Source organism: Dendrobates tinctorius, unplaced genomic scaffold (genome assembly GCF_039654945.1).
Source record: "Dendrobates tinctorius isolate UK_male_01 unplaced genomic scaffold, ASM3965494v1 ptg000083l, whole genome shotgun sequence".
NCBI classification, from domain to species: domain Eukaryota; kingdom Metazoa; phylum Chordata; class Amphibia; order Anura; family Dendrobatidae; genus Dendrobates; species Dendrobates tinctorius.
The window spans coordinates 38,939,244-38,952,248 of record NW_027361751.1 but is presented as its reverse complement, the minus strand read 5'-3'; the positions used below and the strand labels follow the sequence as shown (position 1 = coordinate 38,952,248).

At 46.2% G+C, this 13,005-nt stretch overlaps 1 protein-coding gene across 2 annotated transcripts in view; it reads left to right on the top strand.

Moving 5' to 3' along the window:
• CUNH5orf34 (chromosome unknown C5orf34 homolog) overlaps nt 1-12,797 on the top strand; it is a 28,038-nt gene extending 15,241 nt beyond the window's left edge. Inside the window, exons 8-13 of one of the 2 annotated variants that reach the window (XM_073584328.1) lie at nt 2,073-2,243; nt 4,946-5,076; nt 7,143-7,247; nt 8,136-8,176; nt 9,380-9,627; nt 12,143-12,797. In XM_073584328.1, coding sequence (XP_073440429.1) covers nt 2,073-2,243; nt 4,946-5,076; nt 7,143-7,247; nt 8,136-8,176; nt 9,380-9,600 — 669 coding nt within the window. In that variant the 3' untranslated portion in view covers nt 9,601-9,627; nt 12,143-12,797. The remainder of the gene's footprint in view (nt 1-2,072; nt 2,244-4,945; nt 5,077-7,142; nt 7,248-8,135; nt 8,177-9,379; nt 9,628-12,142) is intronic. The other variant, XM_073584329.1, reaches the window with a different exon arrangement.
• The last annotated feature ends 208 nt before the right edge of the window (nt 12,798-13,005 follow it).

Here is a 13,005-nt window from a genome sequence, read left to right as displayed (position 1 = left end):
AATCCTCTTACTAACTCTGGCCCCTCATGATGACCAACGGGCATGTGCGCACACTGAGTATTTGTAGGAGACTTGGCAGGAAAATATTTCTATTTTTTTTTGTCCCATTTGTTTTAATGAGTGCAAAACACTGACAGAATTGACCTGCCGCAGATTTAAAAAATGCTCTAATTGTTCAAATCTGCAGGGAAAAAATAAGCAACGCGTGCGTGAGATTTCAGAAATCCGAATGCAGCGTTGTTGCCCTTGAAAAACGCGTAGGAAAAAAAATGCAGCATGTGAACAGGCCCTAAGCCAGTTTTATTTTATGCGGTTCAAGGTTATGTAACTGTCTCCATAAAGCGTTGTGGAAGTATGGTCCTAAAAGCAACCAGTGACATTACAGCTTTCATTTTTTGCATGAACGGTAAGAAATGAAAGCTGTCCTGTGATTGGCCATTATTACATAGTTTTACTATAACTTTGCATTTAGGAAGCAAATGAAGAATAAAAAAAAATTCTGGGCGAAGGTGAACATAACCTGTAAGCATCTGGGTAATAAAGTTGCCTTGTGATTCCTTATTCTGGGGCTGAGGACTCGCGGTTTTCAGGCCAGTGTTAATGAAGGCTTCGCTGGGGTACGATGCGCGGACCTGTAAAGAGGCGCACACCACTTAATGACTTCGGACCATCTCTGTGGTGTGCGCTTCGCCAGAAATACTGCTCCAGATTTATTTTTTTTCGCGTTTCCCAAAAATCTTGTGACTTTTCAGAGCATTTTTTACCCCATTGTTCTGGTGTAAAAGCTTGGATGATTCGCGGTCTCTGTTTGTTAAATCAGGCAAAACTTTTTCCATTTGGAATAATTAAAAAAAAAAAATAATAATCATCCTGTGTGTAGATATTACTGTTACTTGCGTGTTATTGTGCCCCCTACTTCTTTATTGAGTCCTCTCAAAACGCCCACCACTAGTGAGAACCTGTGCATGGTCTGCACAATACCCGAAATACAAGCAGATCTGAACGGTGGGACAGAGCTACTGATCGCGTGTGACCACCAGCCCTGGATATTAGACATTCGAAGGGGAAATGAAAGAAAACCCCAGGGTTGGTCAGGTGCCATAACAATGTATGTAATCATGAAATTTAGCCCAGTTTTTTTCCAATTAGGATTCTTTGACCCCAGTCTAGTCCACAGAGGTGTCACTGATGTCCCTGCCTGATCCGCATCATCCCTGTGGGGGTAGGGCCTTGTTGGGGCAGTGCCTCTGTGGGAGTCAGATTTGGGCTAGACTTTATTTAGCGCACACCTCTTGCTCTATTCAAGGGAATTATATTTGGGGACACATTATTAAAAAGCATGCTTACCAAAAAATACAGGGAACTGTGGATAAATCCTGAGGGTAAAAGGGAGTCTGTCAGCAGGTTTTTGCTACCTCATCTGAGAGCAGCATGATGTAGGCAAAGAGACCCCGAATCCAACAATGTATCACTTAGATAACTGGGTGCAGCGACTCTGACACAATCAGAATTTTTAGATTTAGCTTGAAGCAGAGCTGAGAAATCAAACCCCACCCTCACCCCAGCTAACCCTACCTATACCAGGCTCTCTGTACATTGCCTATAGACAGTGAGGTGCCTATCACAGACGGGGGCGTGTCCCAGCGATGAGAAGCTCCTGGTGCTATAACAATCATTGCAAGCACACAAAACTACCGAGCTTGATAAGAGAGGCATTGCTGAAATCTGCGTTTTAACCCCTACAGCATGCTGTCTTCAGATTACATAGCAAAAACCTGCTGACAGATTCCCTTTAAGCACTACATACTCCAAATAACAAAGCTGTTGATTCTTCTCGTTGCTGTTTGCTTCGTCTGACAAGATTCCTAGTTATAAATGATATTTCAGAAGGTAAAGCAGAAAATATCAGGGATTCTCGCTGATCACACTGGCCCTGCTGCTGCACATACTGGGGGCCGGGGGTCACACATCTCCTCGTGCCTGCGTGCTTCCACCACTGTTTTCATCGCCCATCACTATGGATGTGAATGCACCCTGCCGTGTCCTGATATAATGTCCATTTCTTATTCCAGGGATCTGGTCCTGCCTCCAGAGCGGTCGCTCCAGTGCTGCTCGAGCAATCCTTCATCCCAAACCAAGGAAGATTTGCAGTATATTCCAATGGCGCGGTGTACGCCAGCTATGTGGACGGTGTCCTTCTACACATGATTTGGGGTTTTGCCAACTTTAATAAAAATGAAGAGGTAATGTGCAGAGTCCACGTGTTCTTACAATGAAAACAACTCTAATATCAGGAGAAACAGGCAAGTGTGAGGATATAGGGGACGAGGACCACATTGTGATGGCTGGATGATGGGGTCAGAGCGTCTCCAAACCAGCAGGCATTGTTTCTGGTATACAAAGGTTAGTAACTAACACCAGTGACCGGGTCAGGAGCGGCCACTGTGACAAGCACTCCTTGACTCCTATCAATTTAGTATATCTGACAGTTACCACCCATCTAACATTGTATTGACCAAGTACGCACGTTCATGGCAGTGGCCACTTTCAGCTGGATCATGCCCTTGCAAAATATGTTCAGAAATATGGTTTGAGGAACAAAGAGTTCAAGGTGGTGACTTATCTCCAAATTCGCCAGATCTCAATTCTTTCAGGCATCCATGGGATGTGCTAGAAAAGTCCAATTCATGAAGGCCGCAACTTAAACGGTTATTTTTCAAGTTAATACATTGCTTTAGTTAGGCAGCATGAAAATAATAATAAGCAAGTTTGCAATTGACTTGCTTTTCTATCAGCTGCCATCCTCCTGCAATGATAACTTTTATCTTTGATAGTGTACAGCTGGCTTACATGGAGCTCGGCCACCAGCACCTGCTCAGACCCTGCCCTAGGAGGTGCAGTGGCTACATTCCAGGAGAAGGGTTACAGGGGCTCTGTCAGCACAGACTGACTGTTCAGACGAAGAACAGGCGTTAGGTGCATCATGGCGTGGCCAAATATTTAACAGCTTCTTCTCACCTCCTTCTTTTCATCTATCTCTGCCCTTCTCTGGCCTATAAAACCAGATTTATCAAAGAAGAAGAGTGGGGAGGAAAGAGAGGGACAACAAGCAGGTGCGAAGGTGCACCTAAATGTTTGGTCCCAAGCGCCTGAACTTGGATTGAACAGTCATTTTGTGCTGACAAAGACCCTTAAATCTGTCAGCAGGTTTTTATTTTATCTGAGTGCAGCATAATATAGGACACAAGCCTGATTCCAGGGATGTGTCACTTATTAGGCTGTGTGCTGTTGTTTCAAAACAATTCATGTTTTATCAGCAGGAGATCATCATTGCTGGACAACATATCCCTTGCAGAGCAGTCAGGCTAATCTGTGTAACCCCGCCCCCACCAATGATTGGCTGCTTGCTGACAATGCACAGTGCACACAGGAAGCTGCCAGTCTGGAGTGTGGGGTGGGTTATACACAGCCCAGAAGTCTTAGCTTTGCTACACCTACATCTGACAGAAAACTTGTCCCATCAAATCTGCACCAAGCAGCCCAGTAATTGATACATCCCTGGAATCAGACTCTCTTGCTTTATGTTCTGCTGTTCTCAGATTATATAACAAAAACCTCCTGACTGATTCCCTTTAACACCTAACATACCAGTCGGCTTTCTCCAGCCCATTCATTTCTATACAGTAGATAATGTCTCACCTCCCTCGTACTCCCTCTTAGCTCCTGACAAGCTGCTGTTATAAATCTTACAAAATCACCAGCCCACAGCATTGGTTTTCCCACAGCAGGTTTCCTAGTCCGGGATCTTGCTGTCCAGAGTTGTGTGCTTGTCCAAATAAACACAGTGATCACACTGTAGACACCACTGATGGCTGAATGTGTTACAGCAGAAACCAGAAAGTCAGGAGACTACATAGCTCTGAGCTGCTCAAGAGACATCTTGAGAGTAAAGGCCCCGTTACACATAACTATGTCCCAGCGATCCCACCAACAATCCGACGTAGATGGGATCGCGGGGACATGTTAGACTGATCACTGGCAAGCTGTCACATAGACAGCCCCTCCAGCGATCAGGACCAGCGAGCAAGCTGGTATCCAACGTAAACATCGGGTTTCTAAGAGTCGCGTGGCTCTTAGAAACCCGATGTTTACGTTGGATACCAGCATCGCTGGCTCCTGCTGCCACACCCAGCAATGCGTGCTGGCCAGCGGGAGACCAGCGATGAAAAAACGTCCCAGTACGATCAGCGATACCCGGCGGGGGGGCTGGTCGCTGCTGGATGTCACACCGCGATATCGCTGGAGAGAAGCCGATGTGTCACAAAATCAGCGATCTCGCCGTGTGTAATGGGGCCTTAACCCTTTACCGGACACTTTAATTGGAGAATACCTCGGAGAACTCCCATTTGTTATACGGCCTTTTACTAGGCTAGAAATGTGAGCTGGACTACCAGAAGTGGGCGCAGATGCTGGTTACAGGAATCTTTACTTTTCCTTCTACATTAGGAAGGTAGCAGTCCGACAGTCATGGGCAGCTGCAGTATGGATTTAGTAAGATTGGTCCTCTAAAGAAATGTGAAATATTTCTAATGTACGAGCAATAGTCCTTGTTGGTAATGTCGGCTCATAGGATGTGCTGCAGTTATCTCTATAGGCCACGTTCACACCTTGAGTATTTTACCTCAGTATGTATCAGCCAAACCCAGGAGAGGAACAATCGGAGGAAAAGTATAATAGAAACCCGTCACCACTTCTGGATTTATCACCCGCTCCTGGGTTCAGCTTACAAACCCTGAGGTAAAATACTGATGGTGTGAACGTGGCCTCATAGTAAATTCTTTGCATTAAAATTACTCATCGGTTTTACCAGGAAAATATACTGGTAAATGATATAAACCGCCTTAGATTAGGTCCTAAATCCTTGTCTTGTTGCCTCCATCGTTAGTGTCCGGACGGCGCAGCTTTACAGAAATCATCCAGCGCTGCCCGACATGAACGGTTTGGTTTTTGCTGTTTGCGCTTTCCAAATGGATCATCAAAGCTGGTAGAAATGGAAGATCCTGGAGAATATGCAAGGTGGGATACCTGCTGTGGGTTTTTTATATGTGACTTACCTATTTATTTGTTGAAGGGGTTGTCCAGAATTTAGTGATGGCCAATCGGATCAGTGGGGTCTGACACCCGGCACCCCTACTGATCAGCTGTTTTCTGCTCCAGATATAGGCAATGTGTGGGATGGAGCCAGCAGCCCGGACCTTGTGTCGTGGCTGCTGCCGGGGTCTGCACGTTATCTTCCCCAAACTGTGGCCACTTCTGTACGTCATGCTGTGGAGTCCCGATGTGCTGTTCATGTGACGTCCCTGCGCCTTGTTACAGACACTGACCACACTGCAGCGTGCTGAGACCCCTGCTGATCCAGAGAACTTGGGTCCTAAAGACCCCTGAAGTGTTTGTGAGGATGTGCAAAAACTCTATAGGAGAAGATATAGACCTGTAATGGAGTGACCACACGTGGTTCCTAACGCTTCCCTTAGATTGGGGACTTTTAGGATCAGTGGGGACCTCAGTACACAGACCTCCTGCAATCATTCATATATCACCTATCTTGTGATTTACAGAAAAACCCTGTAAATATACGAGTGGCCTTTAATGAGTATACCAGTATATGGTTTCATTTAGTGCACCTTCCATTTATTAAAGAATTGTATAATCTTCTGTCTTCAGGAGAGCACCGCTCCTCTGTCTCCGGGTTTTCTGTACGGGTGACCTGTGCACTCTCCGATGCCGCTAGCATTGCCATAGAGGTGACCTGTGCACTCTCCGATGCCGCTGGCATTGCCATAGGGGTGACCTGTGCACTCTCCGATGCCGCTAGCATTGCCGTACGGGTGACCTGTGCACTTTCCGATGCCGCTAGCATTGCCGTACGGGTGACCTGTGCACTCGTCGATGCCGCTAGCATTGCCGTACGGGTGACCTGTGCACTCTCCGATGCCGCTAGCATTGCCGTACGGGTGACCTGTGCACTCTCCGATGCCGCTAGCATTGCCGTACGGGTGACCTGTGCACTCTCCGATGCCGCTAGCATTGCCGTACGGGTGACCTGTGCACTCTCCGATGCCGCTAGCATTGCCGTACGGGTGACCTGTGCACTCTCCGATGCCGCTAGCATTGCCGTACGGGTGACCTGTGCACTCTCCGATGCCGCTAGCATTGCCGTACGGGTGACCTGTGCACTTTCCGATGCCGCTAGCATTGCCGTACGGGTGACCTGTGCACTCTCCGATGCCGCTAGCATTGCCGTACGGGTGACCTGTGCACTTTCCGATGCCGCTAGCATTGCCGTACGGGTGACCTGTGCACTCGTCGATGCCGCTAGCATTGCCGTACGGGTGACCTGTGCACTCGTCGATGCCGCTAGCATTGCCGTACGGGTGACCTGTGCACTCTCCGATGCCGCTAGCATTGCCGTACGGGTGACCTGTGCACTTTCCGATGCCGCTAGCATTGCCGTACGGGTGACCTGTGCACTCGTCGATGCCGCTAGCATTGCCGTACGGGTGACCTGTGCACTCGTCGATGCCGCTAGCATTGCCGTACGGGTGACCTGTGCACTCTCCGATGCCGCTAGCATTGCCGTACGGGTAACCTGTGCACTCTCCGATATCGCTAGCATTGCCTCTGCAGCCGGGTGGAGAGAGCCATCTGGCCAGTTTCAAAGCAGCATAGAGCCAGAAAACCTGCCACTGTGAGACTGCAGAGGTGGCCAGTAACCTTTCATTTCTTGAAATCAGATTTCTTTTAATAAGTGGTAAATTGAAAAGCTGCTTGATTTTTCCGAGCACTTTGCAATTTTACCCCTTTTAGTAAGATGAGACAAACCCTTTAAGAGTGCACTGCGCATGTTCAGTGCAATCTGTGTCTCCTCTTTGGCTAATGGAAGCCCTGACAATGACTCCTGACTAGGTGACCCCATCCTTTCCATAATGAATGTGCAGAGGGAACCTTCCCCTGATATAGATGGGCATTAGTCTCATTCTAATGTGACCTGAATTCCTGCTTTATTTTTCGCCATTTTTCTTTACTCCTTCCTTATCCTTTTCTGAGTAACATGTCGTCCTATAATCTATGTCTCCCTGCAGCTACATCCGAACCGCAGTGGCCTGGTGCAGATGGCTGGATGAGAAATCATTGGGAGAAATCACGACCTGCACTACTACAGAAACGGAGATGGTGAAGGGGTTTGGGTGAGTATGCTTTCCTTTCTGTGACCCCATGTCACATTTCACACCCTACATGACTTATGCTGGAGTAGTCGGGAGATGGTTGTCAGCCAAATCAGCCGACAGCTATCTACTATGTAGCCATGTAGATCTCCCTGAATCCCCCGGCTAAGCCCGGCGCCACTGTTTTCTGTGAGCGGGTTGCTGTTGGAATTATCTGGCAGCAGCTTTATCTTCCCAAAAGGATTCAGTGATTGGATTCCATCCTAATGATCCTTATGTCACCCAATATAACCTGTCGGGACACTCGGGAGGCCCACATTAACATTAGATGATCGGCCATTTTCTCAGAAATTGATGGGTCCGGACAACGTTTGCTTACTGTACATGGGGTCTTTAAGCATTGGTTGCCATAAGGTCTGTGCAGGTGGATCAGTAATGCGTCGCCGGGTCAGCAGAGTGGGTTTCCAAATTACAAGGTTTTAATACCCTTGGCATTACTCACCCTTCTGCGCTCCAGCACTGCCTCTCTGCTGCGGCTCCCAGTCCCTGTTTACAAGCTGCAGCAGTGATGAAACACCTACAGCACACGTGATCACTGCAGCCAGTTACTGGTCTCCTCAGTGTAAGGCACATGACTGGTGATTGGCTGCAGCAGTCACATGTAGACAGCACCGCAGCCTTGTATCTAGAGAACTGAGAGGAGCATCAGAAGGGCAGCACGGAAATGATGGGAAACCGGAAAAACCCTTTAGTTAGATTTCTTTCTTTTGGAGAAGATGGCCACTGCTGGACCTTGGTTGTATTTGAAACTTTATTTTGTTTCGTTCTCCTAGGGAAATTACTTTGTAAATTGCTATGGATCCTATGTATGATTTATGCAAATCACGAGCCTGGGTTTTCTCTCCCCAGGACGGTGGCACGAGAACTCCAGAAGATTCAGAGGTTTAATTGTATCCTTTATGGCGACATTAGGGGAGAATGTACCCCGTTCTGTCATCGGTCACCCTGGACGTCTGAGCCCAGATATAGGATTGCCGGCAGGTAGGAAAAGTGACGTGACCGCTGATATTCCTCATGTAGTGCAATATTCTACATGACGCCTCATAAAACACTGGGTGCAGAAAAGAGAATGGAAATTCAGTGTCAGTCATTGACCGAGATCATCAGCAGATAATATGCATATTACAGGGCAGGACAATATCTTGCACACTGCATCTGCTGCAGAACCTCTTTTTAAAAATAGTAACGTTTCAACTCAATTAGTGATTAGCCAGAAGTTGACGTTTTCCCTTGTAAGGAGGTTCTGCAGCAGCTGAGATCTGTAATGCAGAATGCGCATCATAACTGTCTAGTAACACAGCCGCAGTCACACTAAAGTAACACCTTCAGCGTGAACGGTGAGATACACGCCGGCTTTACTGCAGATCTCAATATTTGCATTGCAATGAGATCTGCTGTAAGAATCTGCAGCATAATGGAAGATCTCTGCATAATGGCAATGACGCTTAGGTAAAAGCACTGGGAGGACGGTGGCTCAGTGGTCAGCGCTGCAGGAATGGGGTCCTGGGTTCCCATCAAGGACAACATCTGCAGGGAGTTTGTATGTTTTCCCCGTGTTTGTTTGGGTTTCCTTCGGGTTCTCCACACTTCGAAGACATACTGATTGGGAATCTAGATTGTGAGCCCCAATGGGGACAGCAATGATGTCTGTACAGTGCTGTGGAATATGATCCACAGCATTTCTGATCTCTAATATGGCAGCCGTACTGCCAAAGCCGTTACCATCCAGCCATTGCCATCAACACTGCATGTGCACAGACCAGACCCCGAGCCTATATTATGCCTCATACGGTTATTTGGGACATATATGGGGTATCCGCAGGATGGACTCTCTCTCGGGAGGAGTTGGCCGTGCGTGCTTGTATGGGGATTTCCAGGTCTCTCATATCGCTAAATGGCCACCTCTCCATCCTGAGGACGGCCCCGTCGTATTCCTCTCCGGAGGGGATCTGTGTAATGTTTGCAGTCTGGATTGTGAATCCTGCTGACAGATCGGCTCTCCAGGAATTGTTATTGCAGCCATTAGATTTTCGTTTTGCAGCCAAGGAGACCATTACTGCGTCCTCCTTGTTTTTCCTAACACATACATCCAGTCCTATCGGAGAACGGCCGCGCACAGCGCCCCAGAAACGACACTGCACTTCCCAGCCGGATGGATAGCGATGATGGAGGGGACATGAATATACCGGCTATTCTGGAGAAGACGGCAAAAGCCATCCAAGACATTGACTCGCTGCTTTCTTCTAGACGGGAGTCCTGTTCAGACGCAGGTTCATTACATCCTATAGCAGGCAGCTCATCACATTCCCGCTAGCGGTGGATTATATTCCTATGTCTACTTGTGAGCTGCTTATATGTAGATTTTTTGGAAACAAAGGGGGAACGTCTCCAGATTTTAATTTTTCATGACATATGATTAAAAATTGTACAATTTTTTTTGCCCAATGCTAGGACATAAGAGATCTCTAGTGCTGAGCACTTATGTGCATAGTGGAGTTTGGGGAGAGGTGTTGGCTGAAGGATCATGTAAGGTGCATGGGTTGTTCCCTTAGTCTCCCCTTCGTTGTCTCAGGAATCTTTGTGAATAGCCTCTGCCTAGAGGAAAAACGGGATCTCTAAGGCCACCTATTGGAGGTAGCAGACCTAGAAGTCAATGTGGACCCTTTATGGAGGCTAGCCACATGACCAGAATCTGTTTGCAGATAGCTAATTTTGGGTTCTCCCCCCTCATCAGTGCAGAGTAGGAGACTGGTATTTCGGAGATATCACCCCTCATTAAAGCAGAGTAGAGGACTGGTATTCCCCTTGTCAATGCAGAGTCGGAGCCTGGTACTTTAGGGTTATTGCCCCTCGTCAGTGCAGAGTGGGAGCTTGGTATTTCGGGTTTTTTTCCTCTTGTCAATGCATTGTAAGTAAATAAAAAGCAAAAGTATAAATACATAATATAGCATAAAAGTCGTTCAACCGTCGACAAGCTCAATTTGTGTGTTTTTTTTTTGTTTTTTTTTTCAGAGTAGGAGGCTGGTATTTTGGGGTTCTTGTCTCTTGTCAGTGCAGATTAGGAGACTGGTTGGCTCAATGAGAGATCTTAAGTGGAGGATCTAAGGGGTAACGTTTTTTCAGGACACTGCCACTCTCTGGCCAATGCTACTTGCAAAAGTACAGTGCCTTGCGAAAGTATTCGGCCCTCTGGAACTTTTCAACCTTTTCCCACATATCCTGCTTCAAACATAAAGATACCAAATGTAAATTTTTGGTGAAGAATCAACAACAAGTGGGACACAATCGTGAAGTTGAACGAAATTTATTGGTTATTTTACATTTTTGTGGAAATTCAAAAACTGAAAAGTGGGGCGTGCAATATTATTCGGCCCTTTTACTTTCAGGGCAGCAAACTCACTCCAGAAGTTCATTGTAGATCTCTGAATGATCCAATCTTGCCCTAATTGACTAATGATGATAAATATAATCCACCTGTGTGTAATCAAGTCTCCGTCTAAATGCACCTGCTCTGTGATAGTCTCAGGGTTCTGTTTGAAGCACAGAGAGCATCATGAAGACCAAGGAACACAACAGGCAGGTCCGTGATACTGTTGTGGAGAAGTTTAAAGCCAGATTTGGATACAAAGTGATTTCCAAAACTTTAAACATCCCAAGGAGCACTGTGCAAGCGATCATATTGAAATGAAAGGAGTATCATACCACTGCAAATCTACCATGACCAGGCTGTCCCTCTAAACTTTCATCTCAAACAAGGAGAAGACTGATCAGAGATGCAGCCAAGAGGCCCATGATCACTCTGGATGAACTTCAGAGATCTACAGCTGAGGTGGGACAGTCTGTCCATAGGACAACAATCAGTCGTACACTGCACAAATCTGGCCTTTATGGAAGAGTGGCAAGAGGAAAGCCATTTCTTAAAGATATCCATAAAAAGTGTCGTTTAAAGTTTGTAACAAGCCACCTGAGAGACACCAAACATGTGGAAGAAGATGCTCTGGTCAGATGAAACCAAAATCCAACTTTTTGGCAATGCCAAACGATATGTTTGGCGAAAAGGCAACACAGCTCATCACCCTGAACACACCATCCCCACTGTCAAACATGGTGGTGGCAGCATCATGGTTTGGGCCTGCGTTTCTTCAGCAGGGACAGGGAAGATAGTTAAAATTGATGGGAAGATGGCGCCAAATACAGGACCATTCTTGAAGAAAACCTGTTGGAGTCTGCAAAAGACCTGAGAGTGGGACGGAGATTTGTCTTCCAACAAGACAATGATCCCAAACATAAAGCAAAATCTACAATGGAATGGTTCACAAATAAACGTATCCAGGTGTTAGAATGGCCAAGTCAAAGTCCAGACCTGAATCCAATCGAGAATCTGTGGAAAGAGCTGAAAACTGCTGTTCACAAATGATCTCCATCAAACCTCACTGAGCTTGAGCTGTTTGCCAAGGAAGAATGGGCAAGAATTTCAGTCTCTCGATGTACAAAACTGATAGAGACATACCCCAAGCGACTTGCAGCTGTAATCGCAGCAAAAGGTGGCTCAACAAAGTGTTAAGTTAAAGGGGCCGAATAATATTGCACGCCCCACTTTTCAGTTTAATTTCCACAAAAGTTTAAAATAACCAGTAAATTTTGTTCAACTTCACAATTGTGTCCCACTTGTTGTTGATTCTTCACCAAAAATTTACATTTGGTATCTTTATGTTTGAAGCATGATATGTGGGAAAAGGTTGAAAAGTTCAAGGGGGCCGAATACTTTCGCAAGGCACTGTATATCCTTTACAATTGTCATGTTACTGATTCCTAACTTTACTAAACTATTAGTTGCGATTGTGCCCTCTCCACAGCTTACAGATGTGCTGATCAAAGGGTTAGACCATGACCGATGTGGAGGTGGTGTGGGCCAAGAAGAAGGTCCAGCATTGAGACACCTGTACACAAAAGGAGTGGTGCGGCACAGCCAGTAATGGAGACACACACTGAAGTGACTCACCAAAACCGAACGATTTATCATGTATAGGCAGCCCCACAATATCTAACATACGTTGTGGTTGGCAACTCTCGATGGGTTACCTCTGCAGTCACCGATCGGGTAAGCCGGCGATTCATACATCTTCTGCCGGTCAAAGAAAAGGAGATCAGGAAGCCATAAATAGATTTATGCAACTAAGTCACATGTTGGATATTACAAATATAATCTGTATTTTACAGCAAAATCAGAAGCTGAAGATTACTGCCATAGATGTGCAGATTGAAATGAGTTCAAATGAGGTTTATCCCCATTGATGTTCAGTTACACTAAACCTCAACGTGTCTGTGCAGAATACGACCCTTTTTTTTTCACAGCAATTTTCTTTTCTCCGAGACTGCATTGCATCCATGCCAAAATCTGTGTCAAATCCGACCCGTGTGAACACGGCCTAATGACTGATTCCCATGAGCCACTAGAATATTATGTAGTTTTATATTGTACATCAAAATGTATTAAAGTTATTGACTGTTCATTGTCTAGTCTTTGTGTGTGGTTTTCGGTTTCTTTATCGTAAATGGTCCAGCGTGCCTTTGGTGAACATACGCTATATGTTGGAAGTTGTCTGTATGGCAGGAATAGACAATATTTCTATTATCAGAATTTACCTTTTGTTGCACATCAGGGGCAACGTACTGAAAACTGAGACCTATGCAGCTACAAGCGTCCAGTAGGATGCGG